Source organism: Corapipo altera, unplaced genomic scaffold (genome assembly GCF_003945725.1).
Source record: "Corapipo altera isolate COAL_440 unplaced genomic scaffold, ASM394572v1 61067, whole genome shotgun sequence".
Lineage (NCBI taxonomy): Eukaryota > Metazoa > Chordata > Aves > Passeriformes > Pipridae > Corapipo > Corapipo altera.
The window spans coordinates 230,959-256,860 of NW_020885043.1; the positions used below are offsets into that span (position 1 = coordinate 230,959).

The window sequence follows — 25,902 nt, forward strand, 5'->3', positions numbered from 1 at the left end:
CATCATATTTTCTCTCCCCTGTCCAGTTGAGGAGGGGCAGTGAGTATCTGCAGTGAGGAGGCTTTGTGGGTACCTGGCACCCACCCAAGGTCAACCCACCACACTAATTTAACAATTTATTTGTAAACTTTAAGAAAATGCATTATATTTTTATATAATAAACACTGTATTTGAGAAGGCCACATATTATTTTATAAATAAAGACACTTGTTTGCTTTTTTCAGATATAAAAAAATAATAAAAAAACCTTACTCTTGAACCATTTTTGTCTATCTTTTTGAAAATTTAATTCACAATTGCCATCACAATGATCAAATAAAGCAATATATTTAAACTTCTTTATATCGAATGAGAATTGAGTGTTCTGCCTTCATGAAGCAAAGAAAGCCAAAACGAAAAACACATCTTTAAGTAAAGAGAATAAGCATATCTTCATAAACTTCCTAACTGGTTACATCCCTTACAGTAACTCCACGCTTATTTACTGAAATCAACTTTTTAAAGGCTTAAGTAATGAATAATATAAAACGAATTGTTATAAGCATTCAAAATGAAGAAACAGTTGAAAATAATACAAGAAAGAAACATAAACTAAATCCTTTCTTAAAATTGATCCCAATAAACATAGCCTTTTATTACAATGTTGAAAACAAAAATATTTTTTATACTATTTGTTTGAATCCGTATTAATAAATCCTAATTCACTGAAATTTAAAATGATCTTTGGTAGGCACTACCGAACTTTCGTAACTAAAAATTCTGAGCCTAGCCACCATAATAATAACTAAAGCATTTGTAGTGGTATGCTTTGAAGTTCAAGCCAATGTCTTTAGGAAGACATGCAGAAATAAAAAAAAAAAATTGTTGAGCACACAAAGAAAAGAAAATGTAGTTGAATGCAGTTTCAGGTAACAGCTTTGTCAGTAATAAGCATACTGCTATATTTGTAGTCACTTGTTTCATTTGCATTTGTTGGGTTTCAAATATTCTAGACTTCAATAAACGTGAAATCTAATGCGTTGACATATTCTCAGTTGCTTTACAAGAGCTATAATCTTTAAAGTCTAATAGACTAATTTGATTTATTTTATCTGCTATGTTACATTAGGTAGCATACAAAGCCTAACATAATCCAATTTGCTGTGCCATGGCACACTAGACAAAAAATATTTATTATTGTCATTATTCTTAGGTTTTCCACATTCAGAAGGTGGTTAAATCACTTGCTTAGTTGGGGAAGTATGGTGCCTCTACCACCTTGACTATCATAATCAACAGTATACATGGAGTCCTTTGTATTCCAGAACAAGGAATTACTCTGGAATAGCAGAGCAATCTAAGTTTAGTCATGCTTGCCATGAAGAAAAGCATTAAGAAAATACTTATTGTTGTCATTTTGTTTATAACCTCAACAAAGTAAGTTACCCTAAGACTTAAAGATGGCAAATGGAACACAGGATTTGTCATCTTTGCTCTTAGTTTTTTTCCCTTTTTTTTCTGTTATAATCTCAGAAATGTCTGAGTATCTGTAAAAGGGAAGTTAGGAAAATGGTCATTGTACTTATGTTTGACATTTGAAAGGTCTTTTTTCTCTCAAGTGGACACTGGGGCTAGGATCTTAAGGCTGAAAAACTGTAGGTATGAGGAGAAGCAAGACAGCAAAATTTGAGCTCTGAAAAGGAACAGATATTACTGTTAGGGTCTATAAAATTATTTTGCTTTTATGCATTTGATGAATCTTTATGCCCACTGAATATTTTGTAGAATAAAGACTTCACAAGACAATGCTGATAAAGTAACATTTTAAGCAATGGAAAGAGTGATGGATCAATACATTTCCAAGTTACTCACATCTGAGTATCCATTTCAATATTCAGACAATATACATACAGAAAATATCTTGAAATTGAACACAAAATCATTCAAGAGCTCCAAAAGAATCGCCAGAACCTCACATTCTAGTCAGTGTGATATAATATACAATAAATTATGTGATAATAAAACCAGAGGATCTGCTTTGCTATCTTGGTCTACCTCCTTCAAAACACAAGAAAAAACACCTTTCCCAATAATGGGAATGGGTTTCACCAAAACCATTTCTATTTGAGAAGCAACATTTATTTCAGGAAGCCACAAAGTTCTGCTGTACAAAATTCTAGTAATAGTAAACACCATTTCCAGATTATTAACATTTTTTAAAATGCTATTAAAAATTTAAGGTATCTTTAGTCTGAATTTGTCTCCCTTGACTCACTACATCTTTAATGCATTTTTATGGTAGATTCTGTCTAATTTCAGAAATCATTAATTCCCCGATTGAAGTGGCATTGGTTAAAGAAAAAACACAAAAACAACTCCCCAAAAAATTAAACTCTATACAATGTCTGCATTCTACATACTCTCTTTAACTAAAAGGTGGAGCAAATACATAGTTTTGCATTGAATGAAAACATATGGGGTCTGCCAATCTAGAGTGGAAAATAACCCAAACCCAGATACTCTAGTAGCCTGCCTTCATATATCCACCCTGGATGCCTTCTTACTCAAACTCCATCCATTTTAAGAATACTTTTGGATCTTTTTTTCCTGGTTTTTTCCCAATTTAACCAAATCAGAAGCTTTCAACATAAATTTCCCACAAGTGTTCATAGAGTGTTCCAAGACATGTTGGTATGGCCATTTCACTGTCCTGTATTCCAGTCATTAGTTATGTTCAAGCATTAAACTCATTTCTTTCCCTCAAAAATGAAAAGATTGGCTTACAACTAAGAAGCAAACATTTGGAGGGCTTTTGTTTGTCACGTGATGTTGACTTATCTATTCAGTGTCACATTTCCATATTTTGGTTTTGTCCACAACTCTGCATGCTAGAACCAATGAAAACATATGAAAACTAAATTAATAAATCAATTCTAGAATATGGAGCTTAAAGAAAATCAGAAGCTTTATGGTAAAACTGTGATTCAAGGCTGCTCTTACACTGCTGCTAGTGTTTTGCATATTGTCCTTCATGTCTCCATCCACTTGTCTCTTTTATAATAGGATGTGAACCCTTGGGACAGGAACAGTCTTGTTCTGCTTTGTATCATAAATGCCCTAGCCACAACCAACAAACAAGAACAACAACAGTAACACATTAATAAACATTGGGTAATTCCAATGTCATTTCTGGATACTCTTATTTTGGTTCAAGTCCACATACTATTCAGCAAGCTGAACTATCTAACGACTTTCATGTACATACGTGAAAGCATAGACATTCTTTCCAATGTGGATCAATAGCCAACTTCTATTAGATTACTAGTTTACATTGTTTTCAAAGGGAAAATACATGACTCTTGTTCTGGGAGGGGGTATCGAGCCAGGACCACCAACAGAGTTCTCTCGCTGTGGTTCCTGTCTCTCACTGCTTTCCAACTGCTTTTCATTATGGCAGGACCACCCCCGGCACTTTCTTGCTGCAGTTCCTGCATCAGGTACTTTTCAGGAGTTCCCATCATCACAGCTCCCATGCCTTTGCTGGCTGCTGCTGCAGCCACGCCAAAGGGACTTGAGAGTTCCCCTTTGTGAACTGCATGAGGTGCCTGCTCACCCAGCCCCAGCTCTGCTCCAGCTACATGGTGATCACGTGACTTCCATTGGGACCTCACTGCCTTCTCAGTGGCATAGGACTCCTTTCTCTTTGAACGAAATACTCTTTCCAGGTTCTCATTTTAACCAAGAGGGGAGAGGGTGGTTTAGGTGACATTTTTTCTGCTATTGTTTGTTTTTTGTTTTGTTCTGTTTTTTTCTCTGTTTTTCAGTAAAAATTGTTATACTTTTCCTCCTTCATTCAGACACCTCATAACTTCAAAAATTTGTAATTTAGGGGGAGGGAAATAAACAAAAGAGAAGGAGAGAGCTACCTCATCAAAGGTCCCACCTCCTGAGACATATTGTCATTAAACCAAGACAGCTGACTAGCTGGGCAACTTTGTTCCCCAGTACCTGAAGAGAGCAGCTGTAACTCCCATTCAACAAGAGCATCCAGTGGTCTCACATATACTTTATTTTTAACTTGAAAGGAGAAAATTAACATAAGGCCATTGGTTTCCACAAAACTATTAGCTAAGTGAAGATCATTGGTGCTGAGAGACTATTTAGAAAGATAATTATTTCAGTGGGGAAAAGACAGAAAAAAATAACAGCTGGATAGTTAACGTGAGACCACAAATGCTTGGAAGTAAAAGGCACTGATAGAAGCAAAAAACAATTTTTTGAACAGAGTAAGTTTTTCAGTGTTTTCCTTTAGCCACTCCCATTCTTTACATGCTCAGTAGCAGCCACCGAACTGCTGCTGTGAAAAAAGTGCTCATTCAGAGTTTCCATATGCAAGAATGCAAGTGTCACTTCTTACAGCAGTGACTATGAATGGCAGACAGGCAAATCACCTAGCTATGACATATTCTGTTTCTTAAAATATTTTCCAGACATGCTTTCAATTCAAAAAAGTTAAAACTTTCATAGCTGATATTGCTCTATCATGCTACTTTCTAATGTGTGCTGCAGCTGTGCCCAGAAAAGCAATGTGACAGGCAAAATAAGATTGGTTGCCAAGTCTCTACCACCTGAGTCTGTATTACCTAAAGGATCAGTTATATTTGGGCCACTAAGGATAACATTACTACATCTGAAACAGAATACAGAATTGTAGGAAAGGGTCTCTTCTGGTTGTGTCATAAGTTACATCTGTTAGTCCCAGTTTTAGATCATAGAATCATAGAATATGCTGAGTTGGAAGGGACCCATCAGGATCATTGAGTACAACTCCTGGCCCTGTGCAGGACACCCCAAGAATCACACCATGTGCCTGAAAGCATTGTACAAATGCTTCTTGAACTCAGACAAGTTTAGTGCTGTGACCACTTCCCTGAGTAGCTTGTTCCAGTGCTCAACCTTTTCTTGATATCCAACCTAAACCTCTCCTGACTGAGCTTCATGTCATTTCCTCGAGTCCTGTCACTGGTGATGAGCAAAGAGATCAGTACCTGCCCCTCTGCTTTCCCTGCATTTCCACAGAATATGCCGAGTTGGAAGGAACCCACAAGGATCATTGCGTCCGACTCCTGCGTCCGACAAGATTCACACCATGTGTCCAAGAGTATCATCGAAATGTTTCTTGAACTCTGTCAGGCTTGGTGCTGTGACCACTGCCCTGGGGAGCCTGTTGCAGTGTTCAATCTCCCTCTGGGGGAAGAATCTTTTTCTAATATCCAACCTAAACCTCCCCTGACACAACTTCAGGCCATTCCCTCGGGTCCTGTCACTGGTCACCACAGCAAAGAGATCAATGCCTGCCCCTCCTCTTCCCCTCACAAGGAAGTTGTAGACTGCAATGTCTCCCCTCAGTCTCCTCCAGGCTGAACAAACCAAGTGACCTCAGCCACTCCTCATATGGCTTCCCCTCAAGGCCCTTCACCATTTCCACCGACCTCCTTTGGACACTCTCTAATGGCTTAATATCTTTCCTATATTACCATGACCAAAACTGCACACAATATTCAAGGTGAGGCCGCCCCAGGTCAGAACAGAGAGGGACAATCACCTCCCTCGACCAGCTGGCGATGCTGTGTCTGATGTACCCCAGGATGTGGTTGGCCCTCCTGGCTGCCAGGGCACTGCTGACTCATATTCAACTTACTGTCTACCAGGACCCCCAGGTCCCTTTCTGTGGCACTGCTTTCCAGCATCTCATTCCCCAGTCTGTATGAACTTTTGGAGTTGCCCCATCCCAGGTGCAGAATCCGGCACTTGCCCTAGTTGAACTTCATATGACTGGTAATTGCCCAGTCCTCTAATTTGTCAAGGTCTCTCTGCAGGGCCTCCCTGCCTTCAAGGGAGTCAACAGCTCCTCCCAGTTTTGTGTTATCTGCAAACTTGATGGATGGGGAGTTTAGATTGTAAGGGTATAATTGCCCAGGGATTTCTTTGTTTGGGGTCCCTCTTTTGAGGTACCAGTTTGAGCTATCAGATCTTGTGATTGATCTGTGCCAATAAATCTATCTGATGGGGATGAGAACCTAGTGTCAAAAATTTCTTTAAATGCACAGTACAGAAGAGTTACCTGAAGACTGTGCAATAACTTTGTGCCAAGAGAATTGGCCTGTTAAAACCTGGTTTGCTAGCTCAGCAAAACAATGGCCATCACAAGGAACTTTTTATAAACACAAATTCGCTTTTCTGTGGCAATATCTGGAAGATGGATTCCCAGATCAAATGGGTTATTGGCATGTTTGGAACAGTTGTGACTGTATGAGAAGTCTGCTGAGGGAAATCAAACTGATGGTAATACATGCAGTTGTGGGTAATCCCAGCACTCTGTCTGGATTGTCACCAGCTTGTGTGGTCATGGGGAATCCTGGCACTCTGCCTATGACAGCACCAGTTCATGTGATTACAGGAAATCTTGGTGCTCTGCCTGCATCATCACCTTATGGGGTTACAGAAACCGCATAAACCAAAGTAGGAATCCTGGCACTTTATCTGTATTGGCACTGCCTTATGTGGATGTGAGGACTGAGACCCAAAGCTGGAGTCCTGCTGCTCTGCCTCCATCAGCAATGCCCTATGAGATCGTGGGGACTAAGCCCCAAGGCTGGAAACCCAATAGTCTGCCAGCATTGGCACTGCCCTATGAGGTTGTGGGAACTGAGGTCCAAAGTCCCAGTGCTCTGCCTGTGCCAGCACAGCCCTACCCTGTACATACTCCTTCAAAACTATCTAGTTTTCCTCCTATAGGGGTCTATCCTATGATCCTACTGTTTTACCAAATCCCGCTGCATTTCAACCAGGGATAGCAGCGGGAAGGGCACCACCTTTACTCCAACTGTATACCAGGCACCCTTGGAATCCAAGTGATTTAGCATTATGGGGGACTCAAATGCCAAGATTGAGGGAGGATGCTGAGAAATATGATCAACTGTTCTCTAATATATGCACTGGACATAACCCAAACTGGGGGGATGCTCAAATGCTTTTGAAAGAACTATTCCATTCAGATGAAAGGGAAAAAATAATTAATAAGGATGCAGAACTGGCTCAGCGGGTGGGAGGAAATAGGAACCCCGGACAGTGAATGACCCAAATTTGGATTATAATACTGTAGGGGGCAGGGCTTCTTGTCAGACAGGGCTTCAAAATCTGGTTGAAGAAATAAGATTGTGTGGGGAATGAGGGGTTAACTGGACTAAAGTACTAGAATGTAGACAAAAGATGGACGAACATCCTAGCCATTTTTCGGGCTACCTTCAGCAGGTTTTACTGAAATATGGGGGAATGACATAACAAAACTTTAATGATACACTTGTATTAGTGTCTTTGTAAACTAGGCAGCCCCTGACATCTGGAAATATTTGAAGGAGCATATGCCAGGGTGGCAGGGAGAAAGCCTGTGGAAAATTTTAAGTGTAGCAGTATTCATGTAGGATGGGAGGGAAGAAAGGCAGAGGACAGATCAAGGAATGGAGAAGAACAACATTAAAGAAACAGTGGGAAGTCTAGTGGCCATTGCTGTGAGAAAAAATTTCCAGAAGAAAGAGAGGAAGAGGGGAAGGCCAAATACATTTAAGGGACCTAGACCAGAGAACAGAAGAAGGATTGCAGGAATGGGGTGTTACTATTGCAGAAATTTAGGACATAGACTAAGAGACTGTCCAATTTATACAATTTATGGAGAACACCCCTGGATCATCAGGGACATATAGTATGTGGGGTGGAGGGTTGCAACATCGAATTTCTGGTAGATATGGGGGCCACATTGTCCCTCTTAAACTGTACTCCAAAAGGGTCAGTAACCACAGACAAAGTTTTATTACATGGAGTCACTGGGCAGAAAAAAAGTATTTGAGTAAACCCTTGTTAGTAACAATAGGAAATGAGTGTATGGGGGAGATTTGTATTAGCAGAGACTCCCCAGTGTGCTTGTTGGGGAGAGAGCTTCTGCAGGCCTTAGATAGAGAATTGCGTTTATTGCCAGAAGGAATGGATTTAATAATTATGGGACTGAGTGTGATTACTGAGAACTCCAGAAGTGAACAAAAGATACTGATGTATGGTCAGTCTTCGCGAACGAAGATTTGGGAAAGGTCATTACCCTTCGAGCCTGCGCAGTGGATTTTTTAGGTGACACGCAGTGTGCGCTGAACTGAGCCCACCCTTTAATCCTAAGGTTCATCTGCCGGGGCCGAGCGAGTTTGGACAGTGGCAGTGAGGTCCTCAGGACGTAGGTTTGTTTAGAGTGACCTTCTCTTAGATGGATGGCCTTACAGGGCTGACGAGTTCCATCTGCCCGGGGGAGAGTTTCCCTGACCGGGAATTGAACCCGGGCCGCAGCGGTGAGAGTGTGGTCTAGTGGTTAGAACAAAAGATACTAGAACTATTGAAAGTCATACCCTCAGAATTCTGGAGTAAGTCCAGTACAGATGTGGGATTGTTGGTTTCAGCACAACCCATATGTATTAAAACTAAGGGAGTGTCACTCACTGTGGGACAGGACCCTATTCCCCTGGAAACTGAGAAGAATATCTAGCAGCAGACAGACCAATACTTAGCCCAAGGGATTTTGAAGGTATGTGTGTCTCCATATAACTCCACTATATCTGTAAAGAATAGGTTAGATAAAGATGGAAACCCTGAGTACAGCTTTGTGCAGGATTTATGGGCATTTAATTAACCAACATGTAGTGACTCCTCACCCAGTGGTGCCAGATCCCTAGACTATACTTTTACAAAAACCATCTAAAGCCGAATATTTTAACAACTGCCATTTTCAGCATTCCCTTAGATAAAGAAAATCAACTTTTGTTTGCCTTCACCTGGAAAAAACAGCAACTGACTTGGACACATCTTCCCCAAGGGTTTACTGGATCCCCTACCATTTTTTCACAAATATTGGGGGATGATTTAAGGGGTATAAAATTACCAGGAGAATTGGTTCTTGAACAGTATGTAGATTTTTTTTTTTAGCAAATTGTGATGAGAATGCTTGCATATTTATGTATTGCCTTAGCAAAAAAGGAGACACTGTGCATCTCGTTCCAAACTTCAACTGTGTCAAAAGGAAGTTAAATATTTAGGCTTTATTTAGGGGAAGGGAAACAAATGCTAGATCCAGAAAGAATAGAGGCCATAATGAGCTCCCATGTCTGGTCACAAAAAGCAGGTATGAGGTTTTCTGGGAGCTGTGGGGTTCGTGGGTTAGGGGAATTGACTAAGTCTCTGACTGAGGCAACCAAGAACAAAGAGATAGAGCCTATTGCATGGGGCCCAGAGAGGGAACAAGCTTTTAAAGCAATAAAAAGAGCTTTGGCATCTGGTCCTGCTCTTGGGCTCCCAGATTATAAAAAACCTTTCAAAAGGTAATTATACCTAGATACCAGGTTCCAGAGTCAGTTGAATCAGGCAAAGGTGCTCATTTTACAGCAAATATAATTGATCAGCTGTATAAGACTTTGGGCATAGAAAGAAAACTACATACACCATATCACCCACATTCTTCAGGACAAGCAGAAAGGATGAATTGGACATTAAAGGAAAAGATAGCAAAAATACATGCAGGCACTAATCTGAAATGGTCAGAAGCTTTAAATTTGACTCTGAGACAACCCATAGGACTAATACCAGCAGAAATTTTCTTTGAGAGGTGTGAGAGACTGGATTCAAATCTCACTGGATTATTTATTGAGTCGGAACAAACTCTGTGTGTGGGGAAGGGGCCAAGCCTGCAGCCTCATGGCAGCCATGGCAGAGCGCATGGAAGTCACATGGCACAGCCTCACGGAAGCCACATGTCAGGGTGCATGGAAGCTGTCAATCAAAAGGCCTGCCTGGTAGTCCACCCACACCACACCCCCTGGAACCCCTGACCCAGCCTCTGATTAGCTGCACCACCCCTCACTCTGACCTGGAGGGCACTGAGTGGTCAGTGAGCCAGACATCCCACCTGTGACGGGTGGCCATGGTGGCCAGACCATATAAATACAGGAGCACAGAGTCTCCTCTTCTCTAGCCATCACCATGTGAAGGATTCTCAATGGTAACTATTGTTCTCTTCTTCTAGTCTCTTTCTTTATTCCTCCTCTCTTCTCTCTCTCTTTTCTCCTGTTTTTTCTCTTAATCTCTTTTCTTTCTTTACTCTTTCCTTAATTTCTTTTGGGTAGCTTAAAACCGATTGCTTGTATTTTACTAAGCTGATATGCTGGGTACTTTGGTGAAATACTTTGCAATGTTACCTCTTTTAACCTTGTGCCAAAATGCCTATTTTCCCCCTAAATTAAAAGACATCTCTTGGGAAATTGTGTTGACTTTTTCTCTTTACACGACCTCAAGGTATTAAGAACCAAAGGTTCTGCAAGAGTTCAGTAGGAACTCTTGGAGTCTTAAATAAAAGTAATACTCCCAGTAAAGCTTGAGGCTTCAGGACTGGGGTGTTACAAGAGGAACTTAGCTATACCATAGGCTTATATCCCAGCTAAGACCAGCCTGCTGGATGGACATGAATGCCTGACCCAGTATGTTATATATATGCAGAAAGGTTCAAAGAGCAGAGAAACTATGCACAGTAGTATCAGCCCAACCCACCTGAAATACAGGTACATAATATACAACTTGGGGATGAAGTGTTAATCAAAATATTCTCATAAAAATTCAAAGTAGAACCTAAATGGGAGGGGCCATAAACTGTCTTACTGTGTTCTTATTTTGCTGTTAAAGTTTTGGATAAGGAAAACTGGATACACTGTTCTCATATCAAATGAGAAGTGAATGATCAACCAGTTGGTCAATCACTGACTTTTGAGAACCTTTTGTGGTTTTGTCTTAATCATTTCCACCCTATGATAATCTTGTTAGCCTTAATTCTGTTGTGTTTGTCACTTGTAATAATGCATAAGGGCAATGGTTAAATGCCCTGAAACTTTTCTTTTTCCTTTTAAGTGTATTGGCAGGTATGCTCGATTAAAACAAAGGAAGGGCTATTGAGGAATACATTTATTGCAGGTAGATTGGTGTGCAGCTCCAGTGCAAGCTGCAGATTGAGCTCTGGGTGGCAGGAAATGGCTGGAGCCCCAGGCAAGAGGGTGTGACCTGGCACCAATCTTTTGCACAACAAAGGGCATGAGACCTGTGATGCCAGCCAGGTGACCTGCCACTCACAGACACAGCAGGAGCCAATGACTCAGCAGGAAAACCCCAGACTATCAGGCACATAGACTGTAAGGGTACAAAAGCCCAGGGATTCTTTGGTTCAGGGTCCCTTCCCGGATGCACCGAGTTCAAGCTGTATCTGTGTTACTGTGCCATGATTAAATTGCTTTAAGGATCCAGAGGTCTGAGATTCTGCTATGGAAAACCTAGTCTGACTCTGTGAGTGTGGTGTGTGTAGGGAGTCAAGTGGGGCACCCATCGGCTCACTGGAGCCACCCGCTGTAAAGGGGCTCTGGTCCCAGACAGTTAAACTCTCTGGTGGTAGGAATGTGACTGCCAGAGTGCCTCCTGAATGGTCAGACAGGAACGCTTCCTTAACAAACTAAGTGGGTTGCCTTGTCATAGAAGGAGAACAGGTCAGTCAAGTAAGACCTGCCTTTCATAAGCCCATGCTGGCTCAGCCTGATCCCCTGGTTGTCCTGTATGTGTCACATGATGGCATTCAAGATGATCTGCTCCATGACCTTCCCCAGGACTGAGGTCAGGTTGACAGGCCTGTAGTTCCCCAGATCCTCCTTCTGAACCTTCTTGTAGATGGGCATCACATTTTTCAACTTTTAGTGTCCTGGGTCCTCCACAGTTGACCAGGACTGCTGGTAAAGTGATTGAAAGTGGCTTGGTGAGCTCTTCTACCAGCTCCTTCAGTATTCTTGGGTGGATCCCATCTGGCACCATGGACTTGTGTGGGTCTAAGTGGCATAGCAGGTCTCTAACCATTTCATCCTGGATTATGGGGACTTCATTCTGCTCCCCATTTCTGTCTTCCAGCTCAAGGAGCTGGTTACCTTGATGACAACTTGTCTTGCTATTAAAGACTGAGGCAAAGAAGGCATTAAGTACCTCAGCTTTTTCCTCATCACTATATTTTTTATCACTATCTTTGACCCCACATCCAACAAAGGATGGAGATACTCCTTGGCCCTCCTTTTGTTGCTGATGCATTTGAAAAAACATTTTTTGTTGTCTTTTATGGCAGTGGCCATATAAGTTCTAGCTGAGTTTGGCCCTTCTAATTTTCTCCCTGCATAAGCTCACGACATCCTTGTAGTCTTCCCAAGTTGCCTGCCCCTTCTTCCAAAAGGTGAAACACTCTTTTTTTCCCTGAGTTCCAGCCAAAGCTCTCTATTCAGCCAGGCTGGTCTTCCCCTCTGGCTAGTCTTTTGGCACATGGGGACAGTCTGCTCCTGTGCCTTTAAGATTTCCTTCTTAAAGCAGGTCCAGCTCCTCTGCCCTTCAGGACTGCCTTCCAAGGAACTCTCTCAAGCAGTTTCCTAAACAGGCCAAAGTCTGCCCTCTGAAAGTCTAAGGTAGCACTTCTGCTGACCTCCCTCCTTACTTCTCTGAGAATTGTAAACTCTATCATTTTGTGATCACTATGCCCAAGATGGCCTCAGACCATCACATCACCCACCAGTCCTTCTCTGTTCACAAACAGCAGCTCCGGCAGGGCACCTCCCCTGGTTGGCTCACTCATACATGCACATTTCAAATTGCAGTCTGATTGTCAGCCCTCTCTATCAAGTGACCCGGAAGAAGAATGATTTCAAATGGGGCCCTGAGGAATGACAAGCCTTTGAAAAAATCAAACAGGAGGTAGTTCATGCAGTAACACTTTGACCCATCTGGACAGGGCAAGATTATTCCTGGATGTGTTCAAGTCCAGGCTGGATGGGACTCTAAGTAACCAGGTCTAGTGGAAGGTTCCCTTCCCATAGCAGGGGGATTGGAACTAGACAAACTTTAAGGTTCCTTCCAAACATTCTAGGATTCTATGATTTCAAGATGTAAAAAATGTGCTCTACACGGCAGCTGTAGAGAATGGCCCTACCTGGAGTGTAGGAGCAGCTAGACAGACAACACCAGCCACCTGGATGATAAAAGAAGAAGAAGAAAATACTAAAGAAAAAATATTGTGGTCCTGAGCGAGCCAGAGCTAAGATTAGTGCGTGTGAAAAGAATCACCAGGTCAAGCTGGAAAGCTGCTTGAGGCGTGATCGTTCTTTGTGACTGAAAGCAGTCAGGTGGGCGTGTGTGGTATGTGTGGGGATAAGAAACATCTGGCCTAGCTTGATAGCTCGGCCCCCTATTCTGTATATTATATGGGGTAATAAAGTTACGAGTTAGTTCTGCCTGGAGAAAGTCTGTCTCCACTTGGATTCATTCACTGCACTGGAGCCTCTGGCAGAAAGCAGCAGGGAAGACTCAAGGCCCTTGGCTTTTGGAGTCAGGGATACAGAGGATCTGAAGCTTGCTATACTCCAACTGAAAGAGATACTGGCAGCTTGTGAAGGGGGTTTGAGCTGCTTCAGAGGTGATTGGTACTGAAGCACAGCTCCTCCTGGCACCCTGGTTACCTGTGTTGGCTTGGATGTTCAAAAGGAGGGTCTCCTCTGCACATCATGCAACTGATGCTACATGGAGTAAGTGGGTCACACTGATCGCACAATGAGCTTGAATAGGAAACACCAGTCATCCAGGAATCTTGGAAGTGATCATGGACTGGCCAGAAGGCAAAGATTTTGGAATATCATCAGAGGAGGGGACACATGCTGAAGAGGCCACACTGTATAATAAATTAGCAGAGAGAAGTACTATGCCTTGTTTACTGATGGATCCTGCTGTATTGTGAGAAAGCATCAGAGGTAGAAAGTGGCTGTATGAAGTCCCCTACATCATGGCTAGGCTTCACGAATGAAGATTTGGGGAAGGCTCTACCCACGTTTGTTACAAGTGCGTTGGTGGCTAAAAAGGCCAATACGAGATAGGCATGTCCGGTTGTAAAAGGCACAGCAGAAAGACTCCTTAGGTGGTATATTCTGCAAGGCACGATTCTTTCTGCGTTGTCTTTTCTCCTCAAGGGTGATTCTGCGTGCTTTCTCAAAAGCATCAGCAGCGTTATAGATGGTGTGTCTCCAGACCTCCCGATTGGAGGCCAGAGTAGACCAGTTATGTTGATCAATATGGCCAAGGTTGAGATGTTGTTTCAGGAAGTCCTTGTATCTTTTCTTCGGGGCTCCTCTCTTGCGGCAGCCAGTGGCAAGTTCACCATAAAGCAAGATCTTAGGGAGGCGATCCTTCATCCTGGAGACGTGTCCTGCCCAGCGCAGCTGTGTTCTCAGCAACATGGCCTCAATACTTGTGACTGCTGCTTGTTCTAGAACAGATGTATCGGTCACATAATCTGACCAGTGGATGTTTAGGATTGTACGGAGGCAGCATTGATGGAAGCGTTCTAGGAGTCGCAGGTGGTGGCAGTAGATGACCCATGATTCAGATCCATATAAGAGAGTAGACAGCACAATGACTCTGCAGACAATGATCTTTGTACTTTTCTTCAAGTGTTTATTTCGCCAAACTCTTTTATGAAGCTTTCTGAAGGCACTATATGCCTTTGCTAACCTGTTGTCTATCTCTCCATCAATCTTACCATCCAAGGAGATGAGGCTACCTAGGTAATTAAACTGCTGAACTGATTTGAGTTCTGATTTGCCAATGGTGATATGGGGATGATGGAAGACTTCCTGAGGTGCAGGTTGATAGAGAACTTCAGTCTTCTTTAAGCTGACTTCCAGCGCAAAGAACTCAGCAGCATCTGCAAAGCAGGATGTTAAACGCTGCAGAGCTGCTTCTGTGTGGGTGACAAGGGAGGCGTCATCAGCATAAAGTAGCTCCTGGACAAGATGGTTTAAGGTCTTAGTATGGGCCTTCAGTCGCCTTAGGTTGAATAGGCTTCCATCAGTACAGTATCAAATGTAGATACCGTCCTGATCATCGAGGTCTGCAGTGGCCCTTTGGAGCATCATGCTGAAAAAGACTGTGAATAGGGTTGGTGCAAGAATGCAGCCTTGTTTCACACCATTAGTTATTTGAAAGGGGTCAGAAAGTGCATTTTGTGGGAAAGCATCAGAGGTGGAAAGTGGCCGTATGAAGTCCCCTACAACAAGTTGCGGAAACTGCAGAAGGAGAAGGTGAATGGAGTCACTTTGCAGAGGTGAAAGCTCTCCAACTGGCTCTAGATATTGCTGAATGAGAAAAATGGCCAATATTTTATCTCCATACTGATTCATGGATGGTGGCAAATGCCCTGTGGGGGTGGTTGCAGCAATGGAAGCAGAAAAACTGGCAGTGTAGGGGTAAACCCATCTGGGCTGCTGCATTGTGGCAAGATATTGCTGCTTGGCTGGAGAACCCGGCTATGAAGGTATGTCACATAGATGCTCATGTAGCCAAGAGTCGGGCCACTGAAGAGCACCAGAACAACCAGCAGGTGGATCAGGCTGCTAAGATTGAAGTGGCTCAGGTGGATTTGGATTGGCAAGTTAAGGGTGAATTATTTCTGCCTCAGTGGACCCATGACATCTCAGGCCATCAAGGAAAAAACCCAACATATACATGGGTTCATGAGGAAGGGGTGGACTTGACCATGGACACTTGCAAGGGAGGCAGGGGGAATGAGTGAGCAGCTGCATGGTACCTAGTTGCTGGCTGGGGTTAAACCATAACACGTGGCCTATGGAAAAAGACAGGCATCCAAGAGTATAAAGCCATATGTAAATTGAAATATATATTAAAAACAAACCACACAATACTGAGAAGAAATCTTGTGCTGTAAGAGACTAATTTAAAGATACTGCATAACTAAGATAAAAACATAGCCTGTAGAGCAAATCTTCAGAAAGAAAAAACTTTATCTCAGTTTCATTTGCTACCTTCAGCTGTCCTGAGGATGAGACATCAGAATTATCCAAGTAATTAATAATCAGCACAAAAATTTACACACAGGTATGAGAGTTTACAGTATTAAAAGAATGTACTTATTGTGTGATGGCAATTGTTGAATTTTTTAAACTGCATTTCAAGACAATTAAACTACAGTATAGTTCAGGAAAGGTGTCAGGCTGACATACTGGAGGATTACAGAATCAAATAAAAGCAATAAATTTTCTATGCTTTTATAAATTCATATACTTTCTTCATTGTTGAAAAAGAAGTCTAGAAGGTAAAAGGGAACTCATCATTAAGGATACACACACCCAGACATGACCCTGTGTGCATCTATGTGGAGGAACTATTCTTTAAAGGAAGAGACTGTTGAACCATCTAGAACTATTTAGTCTGTGGCATCTCTCGTGGTACAACCAACTACAGATAAAGCCTATCTAAATAATGCCTTTGAGATATGGATGTCTGTAGAAAATGAGATTAAGACACAGAATCTAAAAATATAAGCAGACTGTAACAAGGTTCTGATCATTATGAAATCTGATAAAGTTATGTGGTATCAAAACCGTGAACACTCTAAAGCTCTTTATGAAGTCTAGTAATACTGCATATGGGATCCATTAAGTGACACAAGGCTAGATCGCATGTAGCCTTACCTTAAATGAAAGCCCTCTGCATTCTGCTTAATAAAGTGCTGTATTTCTAAAATCTGCTGTTGCAGCAGTATTAAACATAAAATGCTCTTTCAGTTGGGTCATTCTTTATTCCCTTTACATGCATCATATATATATATGTATGTATCTGTGTCTGTGTGTGAAGCATACAAATAAACCCTAAAATTGACTACTTTAGGCTTCCTCTGCCAGAACTCTCAGCATAATGAAGCATAAATTTCCTTAAGATTCTTTGGCAAACTCATGCTCTATTCAAACTGAGATCCTTTCCCTCCTTCTACAGAACTGCAAACTCATTAATGGCTCTGTATTGCTTATTGAGTCATTCAAACATACACAGAGTATGCTAGATTTCTTCCTGCTATCTCCTCCTTTCTGGGTTATATAAGGACATTTTTTCATTTTTGCAAAGTTTGCTAGGTTATGCTGCTTGCAAAGGCACTGATGAATATGTGATTAGTGACAAACATGTTTGAACTTTCCTCTGTTTTGAAGGACTGACAAACTCTCAAACGGATGGCTAAAATGACCTCTTTTTAAACTGAAGACAGAGAAAAGTCATTCTGAGGGATTTTGATCTCTGAGGTGGGAAAGCAAGAATTATGATTTTTTAATTTAGAGCAGATGACTTTCCATTCTGTTTTCTTTTAATAGTTCATCATGTGAACTGGAATAAATCCTACTGTTTGCTTTGTCCTATGGATGACAGATAAAACCCAATGATTTAAATTATTTTATTATCCAAATTTCACAGATTATTCAATTTGCATTATCTTGTCACAGGTAATATGCATAGCAGTGCATTCAAAGATAAGCTACAAGGAACTGGTACCTTTTCTATACACTTCTAATAAGGGTTTGGTTGCTCATAAATCTGTCAGAAAAAACATGGGTTTAAAAGGTACATATGAGCTTGAAGAGGCAAATAAACACCTAATAAGATTTTCAAAATTACAGAGGTTTAACCATGACTTAAAATGGGGTTAACTGAATATGTAGATGCTTTTGCAAATCCTATTAGCAGCCTATTTACATACCCTGCCTGAATTGTTTATCCCAGCAAGCATACCACTTACCCTCAGCATAGGGCCATTCTGGAACACATGGGGTTCGTCACAGACTACACAGTATTCATTCAATACTGGTATCCGCTGCTCAGCAAATTCAATTGTCTGGGAACAATGAAAACGAGAAAAACAACATCTGCTTAAAAATAATTAACAGTCAGCTCATGCTCCACAGTGTTTCATAAATGGATAAGATATGACATCCTACCTGCACAAGAAAGCCACGGTCTTGTACCAAAATGCATTTTGCACCATAATTTTGCTGCAAGGAAAAAGTTCAGGGAATTTCAGTGTTGGTAAACTAATTATAAAGAATTTTTTGCGTACCATCTGTCATTTGCATAAACCAACCATTACAAATCATCAAACCTTTTACTGTTTGGTGAGAGTGGGGTAGATTTTTCTTTTTCATTCTTAAATCTGATGTATCTGTTTTGTATCTCAGCATCCCAAAACCTTTAATCTCAAATGGAAACACCAGGGCCTTCACTCCATTCTAATCAACTAGCATTTGGTAACTTCCTTTAAATTTTAACTGTGTATTATCTGTTCAGATATGGGCTATATGCTTAGGTTTGAGTGATTAATATAACTCTCAGAACAGCTGAAAATATTTTTCATTTAAATATTTGCTAAGATCTCACTTCTGTGAGCACCACGCTAACAGACCTCTGTGCTCAGATCCCACTCAGATTCTTTCTGCATTTTTATTTCAATGTACAAAATTTTAGAAGGATCTTTTATTATAGGAGTCACTAATGTACAAAATTCCCTCTGGGCTGATATTTATATCAATCAGCTCTATTTACAGCTTTTTGGGGGGTTGTTTTTGTTTATAGTCTTATTTTCTTTCATTTCTCTAATTCCAGTATGATGATGACCACAGCTGAAAAGACCAGAAGGAGAGGTGACTTGGCACCCAAACGAGCCAACAGACAGTTCCTTCCCCCACAAAGCAAATAGGGAAATGAGAAAAGACCTGTGTGATCAAGCCAATTTTGCAGCACAGAAGCTCACACTCTACCTGCAGCAAGAAAGGAGGCAGGGAAAGAAGTGGATCATTGAACTTTTCCTATTGCCAGCAGCTGTGCATTGTTGAGCTGTATTCAATGTGAGATGTAAAATCTCTGTCTTGACCTAAGCAAATTCTGAGTTTATAACTTAAATATATGTGCATGCACAGTTGCTTAAATCCTCCTTAAAAGGCTGACTCCATTGCTCTTGGCTTCCAATATATTTAATATATCCAATATATTCACTAAAATATGTCCTAAATACTGTCTTTGCATAATAAGCATAATCGTACATTTGGAAAATAATAGGAGGAAAATTAGCAGAATACAAAAATTATTACTCACAACAGTTTGTGAAGGAGATGATGAAGATGATGTTAATATCCCAATAAGCCCTGAGGTAAGAGAGACACTCCTGCCCTCTACTGTGGTGAACTCTTTCAAAGGCTTCATTCTGGATGATTTAGGGGCATTGGAATAAGTCTTGCTGAGTAATTTGTGGTTCTTCAATCCATCCAATTCTTCCATTCTAAGATTACTGGAGTAGGACCTGCTTAAAAATTTGTGGGACTTCAAGGTGCTGTTGTGTTCACATCGAGGGTCCCCAGAACATGACCTACTTAATAGCTTATGTGGCTTTAAAGTGATGCACTCCTCCTGCTTGACAACTGAAGAGCAAGAACAGTTCAACAGTTTGTGTGATTTAATAGCTATTGTCTGTTCTGCCCTAGCATCACTCAACAATGAGCATCCAAAGGTTCTGTGAGATTTTGTGGCACACACATCCTCTGCCTTAACTGTTCTTGAGTAAGTCCTTCTCAGTAGCTTGTGAGTTTTGGAGATCCCATCCTGTTCTGATTTCAGGTTTGATTTATTTTTACCACAGCCAGGTGGAGGATAGTTTGGTGACCTTAAAAATAAAGAAAGAGAAGACATAGTTGAAGAATAATCAGTCTTGTGCTAAAAAAACCCAAATAAGTCCAGATATATTTACAAATTTTAAATGCCACCTGTTTTTATGTATTTCACTAGTGATAAACACAGCTCAACATTAAAAAAATGATCAATTGTATGTAGGCCTAGTTTCCTAATAATAGACATCTTACTCCTATTTATACACAAACCCATCCATTGAAAAGATGACTAAGTACTTAAGACATGTGAGAGATATATCCTTTGTAAAGACCCCTATATCTCAAAGCAAACTATTTATTCAGATTATACTTGAAATGAAAACCACATATTTCACACAAGATTATATCATATTTTTCTTATCAAAATCTACCTTTCCTATGTAATCATCATGGCACGATCCCATTAAAGTTATTGTCTTATGGACATGACATAACAAATTCTATGTCCAGATCCAATGAGCAGTGAAACTTGCAGGCAGTAAATAAGATTTAATTCAACTGAAATGAACATTTTAAAAAAATCACAATAATCTGAGTGCTTTGTGGAAGACAATTTGATGCCCTTCTCTCCTGTTTTAGACGAACTAGCTCTGTAACACTAAAAATGAGAATGTTGAGGAACCGAAATTATTGTCATGGTTTAGGAATGGTATTCTCCAATTTAGTACTCCCACTAAAACCACACACCCTCTCCCTCCCTCCTCCAATTGGAGACACAAAAGGTAAAGATCATGGGTTGAGATAGGAACAATTTACTGGAAACAGCAATGAGATAAAATGAACAGTAATAGCAACAATGACAAAGGGTATAAGAAAAGAAACCATTCACACGAACATCCCCCCCTCATCCCCGCCCCGATGGCTCCCTCCCGCATTTTCTTGACTGGAAGGAACCCCTTTTCCCCAGAAGAGAGTCCCTTTCCCCAGCCCCCGGCAATGAGATGAGGTGGTAGAGAAAAACCTCTGTGTCCTAGCCATGTCCCCTCCCAGCTACTGCAAAAGTTAACCCTGTCCCGGCCAGAACCAGAACAATTATAAATGCAGAAATAAAGAAAAAAGTTTTTTCTGAAAGAATATTCACATGAACCGTCACATTTTAATAAGGTTCATGTTCATCTGTCCTTCCAAAGCAAGAACCAGTATGAGGTATGCTGAATCATTTTTCTACACTTTACAAGCAACCCTAAACTATGTTACCAAGTTGTGACAGTGGAAAATGCATGCGAAGGTTGCTGACTCACTGTTGCAGTCGGCTAATTACCGCCCTTGGGCTGACAGGAGGAAGGAGTGGTGCTTTAGGTGCTCTATCCCAGAGAATTGGGATAGATTGTTTGCAAAAAATAGGAACCCCTTTTTCACAATCAGTTGGAAATACCCCCTGTAAAAGAATCTTAAGTGCAAATTCAATTTCTAGTAAATATGTCCCCCGAGCTCTCAGGACTTACTGGACAGGCAAAAACACTTCTGACTGTAGATGGATAGAAAGTTGGAGATTGTACAAATGCAAAGATACAAAAATGAACCCTTTCTCAGGGATAAGGGAAATTTCGAAGTTCTGGAAAAACATAGATAATATCTCCGAAAATTTTGGAAGGCACCAAATGAGTTTTTCTGGATATGTGGAAAAAGGGCACACACTCTCCTCCCAGGAAAATGGACAGGATGTTGTACTCTGGGGTTAATACAACCTGGGTTTTTCTTGTTACCTTTAGAGAAGGAAAATGAACTGGGGGTTCTACTGTATGAAGATTTAAAATGGGAAAAAAGGACAATTGGAAGAACTCAGAGATGGGGGAAAGATAAATGACTTCCTCAAAGAATTATAGAAACATATGGCCCAGCCACATGGGCATACGATGGAAGCTGGGGTTATCAAACTCCTATTCACATGCTTAACCAGATAATACGATTGCAAACAGTAGTTGAGATAATTACTAATCAAACTGCACAGGACTTGGAGTTACTGGCCCACCAGCAAACCCAGAGTAGAGCAGCCATATACCAGAAACAGCTGGCGCTAGACTACCTCTTGACAGAGGAAGGAGGGGTGTGTGGTAAGTTTAATACTTCAGACTGTTGTTTGCAAATAGATGACAATGGAGAAGCAATAACAAATATAGCGACCAATATCTGAAAAATAGCCCATGTCCCAATACAAAAATGGAAATCGATACTAAATGAGGGGTAGTGGAGTAATTTATTCAGGAAAAGGTGGTGGAAATGGCTAGGCTTCCTTCATTTGCGTACCTTTGCTGGATTGTTATTTCTACCCTGTTTAATTCCATATTTTATAAGATTAATCCTTAGTGTAGTTCAAGGAATGCACCTGACCACCATACTGATGGATCCGAAAGACGCTACACTTAGAAACCCTGAGACGCGGAGGATCATGGTCCTATGCCCTGGCTCCGAGCAAGTAAAGAATAAGACCGAAGCACTAAAGATCCTAACTAAATGGGAACGATCTTGGAAGGACAATGGGAACATCTAATGTTTAGTTTGTAATAAGACCATGAAGAAAAAGAAAAAGGGGGGAATTGTAGGAAATTAATAAGACAGTTTTATTACAAGCAGGGGGTTCCATGGTTGCCTCGTGCTGAGATACCTGGAGGTCATTTTATTTGGGGAGTTGGGGAACCATCTTGTGGCCGAGGACTGATGGGCTGCTTACTGTTCTGCTTACAGGGTTGCTTACAGTTACTTACTGTTACTTACAGTTACAGTAAGAAGGTGGGCCAGAAAGTATGTAAGGCAGTAAGACCAGTCTGGGCTCACTGCCAAGGGACCATGCGGCCGGGGGCAGGGAAACAACTTGATAGGTTGGTTAAAACAACCAATGGACTGCAAGAAGAAGACTATATCACCTTTTAAGGAAGAGTGAGGCTTGGCATGGGAGGAGCAAGGGAGTGGTTATGTAAATCAAAGGGTCTTAAAAAGGCTCATCCCTCCCATTCAGGGTGTGCTCGGACCTGGTCATGAGTCCAGTGCACCCAGCGTGCTGTTAATAAAGTTCTTTGTTTCACTTTATTTGGCTGTCTCTGAAATTTTAATTAGAGATATTTCTCACAATTCCACCTGAACATGAGGAAGAACTTCTTTCCTGTGCTGGTGACCACGCATTGGAACAGATTGCCCAGAGAGGGTGTGGAGTCCCCCTCACTGGTGATATTCCAGAACTGTCTGGACACAATCCTGTGCCATGTGCTCTGGGATGACCCTGCTTGAGCAGGGAGGTTGGACCAGATGACCCACTGTGGTCCCTTCCAACCTGACCCATTCTGTGATTCATGTATTCAAACAATGGAGAGGGGTGGGTGCTCAGCAGCTCTAAAGATCAGTTTTTCATTAATGACCATTCTACCTTAGAAACATTAAAAATATACACAGCTGTGGAAAAAACATCTAGACAACCACAAAAATATTTATATATAAATATTTATACATATATTATGTGTATATATAGTTATTTATATATTTTTGCTATTCAAGTAACAGTCAAATGCTACCTATCTAGTAAAGATAAAAATACAAAGAAATTGAGTAATAAAAAATGAATTATTTCCAATTCCAGGTTAGTCATGACTGTTTGAGAGAACAGGGCACTGAAATACTCTGCCTTCAAATAGTCTCAGAAGTTGCAATAGTACCTAATTCACTTTTGATGCCATGCAAGGCAAGGACTGGAAATCCACAAGGTATGATTGAAACAGAGCACTTCTCTGTGGATAAAAGTCAACACTTCACCTTGCAAAGTTTGCTGTGGATTTTTAACAGGATATGTTGGTAACAGCTCAGTTTCCTTGCTATTACCTGCACAATGTAGAAAAGATGTGCAGAGGGGATTTCACCTTTTTGTCAGACTCCTTCTTATTGTGTGTACAATTAGATTTTTCTTTGCTGTTCTTCCACTGTTGTGTAACAAATGTCTGCATGATTCTGCAAAATTAAGACAGAAAAAAAGATTTTCTTATCCCAGCCAAGACATACTCACTTTAATACTAGGGTCACAGTTCACTATATAGGTCACATGATGCAATGACCTCAGATAGAATTTCTCTGTCACATATATGGACTGATGATTGGGTGTTTCAGCTCCTCAAAAATGTGGGGGGTTTTCCACATAGAACTAATTCACATGGAATTCTTATTGAGAATACAGTGTGTGTAAACAACAAGATATTTTAGTAACATTGCTTCATTTGTATGATTGCAAAAATGCTGCACTGAATTTCTTTAAACACCAAACAGCAAAAGACATTTTTTTCTTAAGGGATTCTTACTGTTGAAAGGGTCAGATATTAAAGTCTATATTCTTGTCACACATACACAAACATATGTGAAAAGATGACTCAGCAACATGTTATTAAATTGAATTGTACCATGAACAGATGAAACTGCTAATTTTTTCAACTATTCTTCCCTCTTGTCCTCAAAACTTGGATGGTCGAATTACTGTGGTACATCTTAGAGACCACCATGAAAGCATAGTCCCCTTAGGGTATGAATGATGCTAAAAAAAAGATTCTTGCTCCAGAGGTTTCACAAAGCAAAAACATTAAATTGAACTCTCCTACTGACAGTCTTTTTTTTACTTTTGTAGCTTAGTTCCTAAAAGACAATAAAGTGACAAAAACACTTGTCAGGCAGCACAAATCAAGTTCTCTCCAAAAGAATCCTTGCACAGGAGTTAAAAAGTCTCATTGAGAGAACTTTGAACTATATTTAAACAGGGAAGGGGATAAAATCAGGATCGCTGGAGATATGCCTGGGGGCGGCACACCACTGTTTGAGAGACACCGTGCTAACTAGGTCCTTCAATCTGCTGTCTTGGTAGAGGTAGGAGATGAGGATCCACGCAACAGCAAGGATGCAAGAATTGATGTGCTAGAAACTGCTGAAGTGCCTGAGAAGGCTCACTGAGGAACTGGAGCTTCTCCCCCTGAAAAGGCAGTGGGGTTGCTATCCCAACTGAAGTACGTTTACACCAATGCATGCAGCATGGCAACAAACAGGAGGAACTGGAAGCCATGGTGCAGCAGGAAAACTATGACATAGTTGTCAGCACAGAGACATGGTGGGACAAGTCACACAACAGCAGTGCTGCAATGGATGGCTATAAACTCTTCAGAAGGGATAGGCAAAAAAGGAGAGGTGGTGGGGTAGCCCTGTGTGTTAGGGACTGTCTTGATTGTCAAGAGCTTAATGATGGTGATAGTATTGAGTGCTTATGGGTAAGAATCAGGGGGAAGGCCAACAGAGCAGATATCCTGGTGGGAGTCTGTTATAGACCACCCAATCAGGATGAAGAGGCAGATGAAATATTCTATAAGCAGCTGGGAGAAGTCTCACGATCTCTGGCCCTTGTTCTTGAGGGGGACTTCAACTTACCAGATGTCTGCTGGAAATGCAGCACAGCAGAGAGGGAGAAATCTAGGAGTTTCCTGGAGTGTGTAGAAGAGAACTTCCTGACACAGCTGGTGAGTGAGCCTACCAGGAGAGGTGTCCTACTGGAGATGCTGTTTGTGAACAGAGAAGGACTGGTGGGTGATGTGATGGTCAGAGCCGTCTTGGGTACAGTGAACACAAAATTATAGAGTTTTCTGTTCTCAGAGAAGTAAGGAGGGAGGTCAGCAGAAGTGCTACCTTAGACTTTCAGAGGGCAGACTTTGGCCTGTTTAGGAAACTGCTTGAGAGAGTTCCTTGGAAGGCAGTCCTGAAGGGCAGAGGAGCTGGACCTGCTTTAAGAAGGAAATCTTAAAGGCACAGGAGCAGACTGTCCCCATGTGCCAAAAGACTAGCCAGAGGGGAAGACCAGCCTGGCTGAATAGAGAGCTTTGGCTGGAACTCAGGGAAAAAAAGAGTGTTTCACCTTTTGGAAGAAGGGGCAGGCAACTTGGGAAGACTACAAGGATGTTGTGAGCTTATGCAGGGAGAAAATTAGAAGGGCCAAACTCAGCTAGAACTTATATGGCCACTGCCATAAAAGACAACAAAAAATGTTTTTTCAAATGCATCAGCAACAAAAGGAGGGCCAAGGAGTATCTCCATCCTTTGTTGGATGTGGGGTCAAAGATAGTGATAAAAAATATAGTGATGAGGAAAAAGCTGAGGTACTTAATGCCTTCTTTGCCTCAGTCTTTAATAGCAAGACAAGTTGTCATCAAGGTAACCAGCTCCTTGAGCTGGAAGACAGAAATGGGGAGCAGAATGAAGTCCCCATAATCCAGGATGAAATGGTTAGAGACCTGCTATGCCACTTAGACCCACACAA

At 41.3% G+C, this 25,902-nt stretch overlaps 1 protein-coding gene across 2 annotated transcripts in view; it reads right to left on the minus strand.

Moving 5' to 3' along the window:
• Positions 1 to 25,902, minus strand: part of LOC113959487 (poly [ADP-ribose] polymerase 8-like) — a 254,813-nt gene that overhangs the window by 30,699 nt on the left and 198,212 nt on the right. For both annotated transcript variants that reach the window (XM_027668556.1, XM_027668555.1), the window contains exons 11-14: positions 23,442 to 23,567; positions 19,066 to 19,627; positions 17,913 to 17,966; positions 17,714 to 17,809 (exon numbers count right to left, since the gene is read on the minus strand). In XM_027668556.1, coding sequence (XP_027524357.1) covers positions 17,714 to 17,809; positions 17,913 to 17,966; positions 19,066 to 19,627; positions 23,442 to 23,567 — 838 coding nt within the window. The remainder of the gene's footprint in view (positions 1 to 17,713; positions 17,810 to 17,912; positions 17,967 to 19,065; positions 19,628 to 23,441; positions 23,568 to 25,902) is intronic.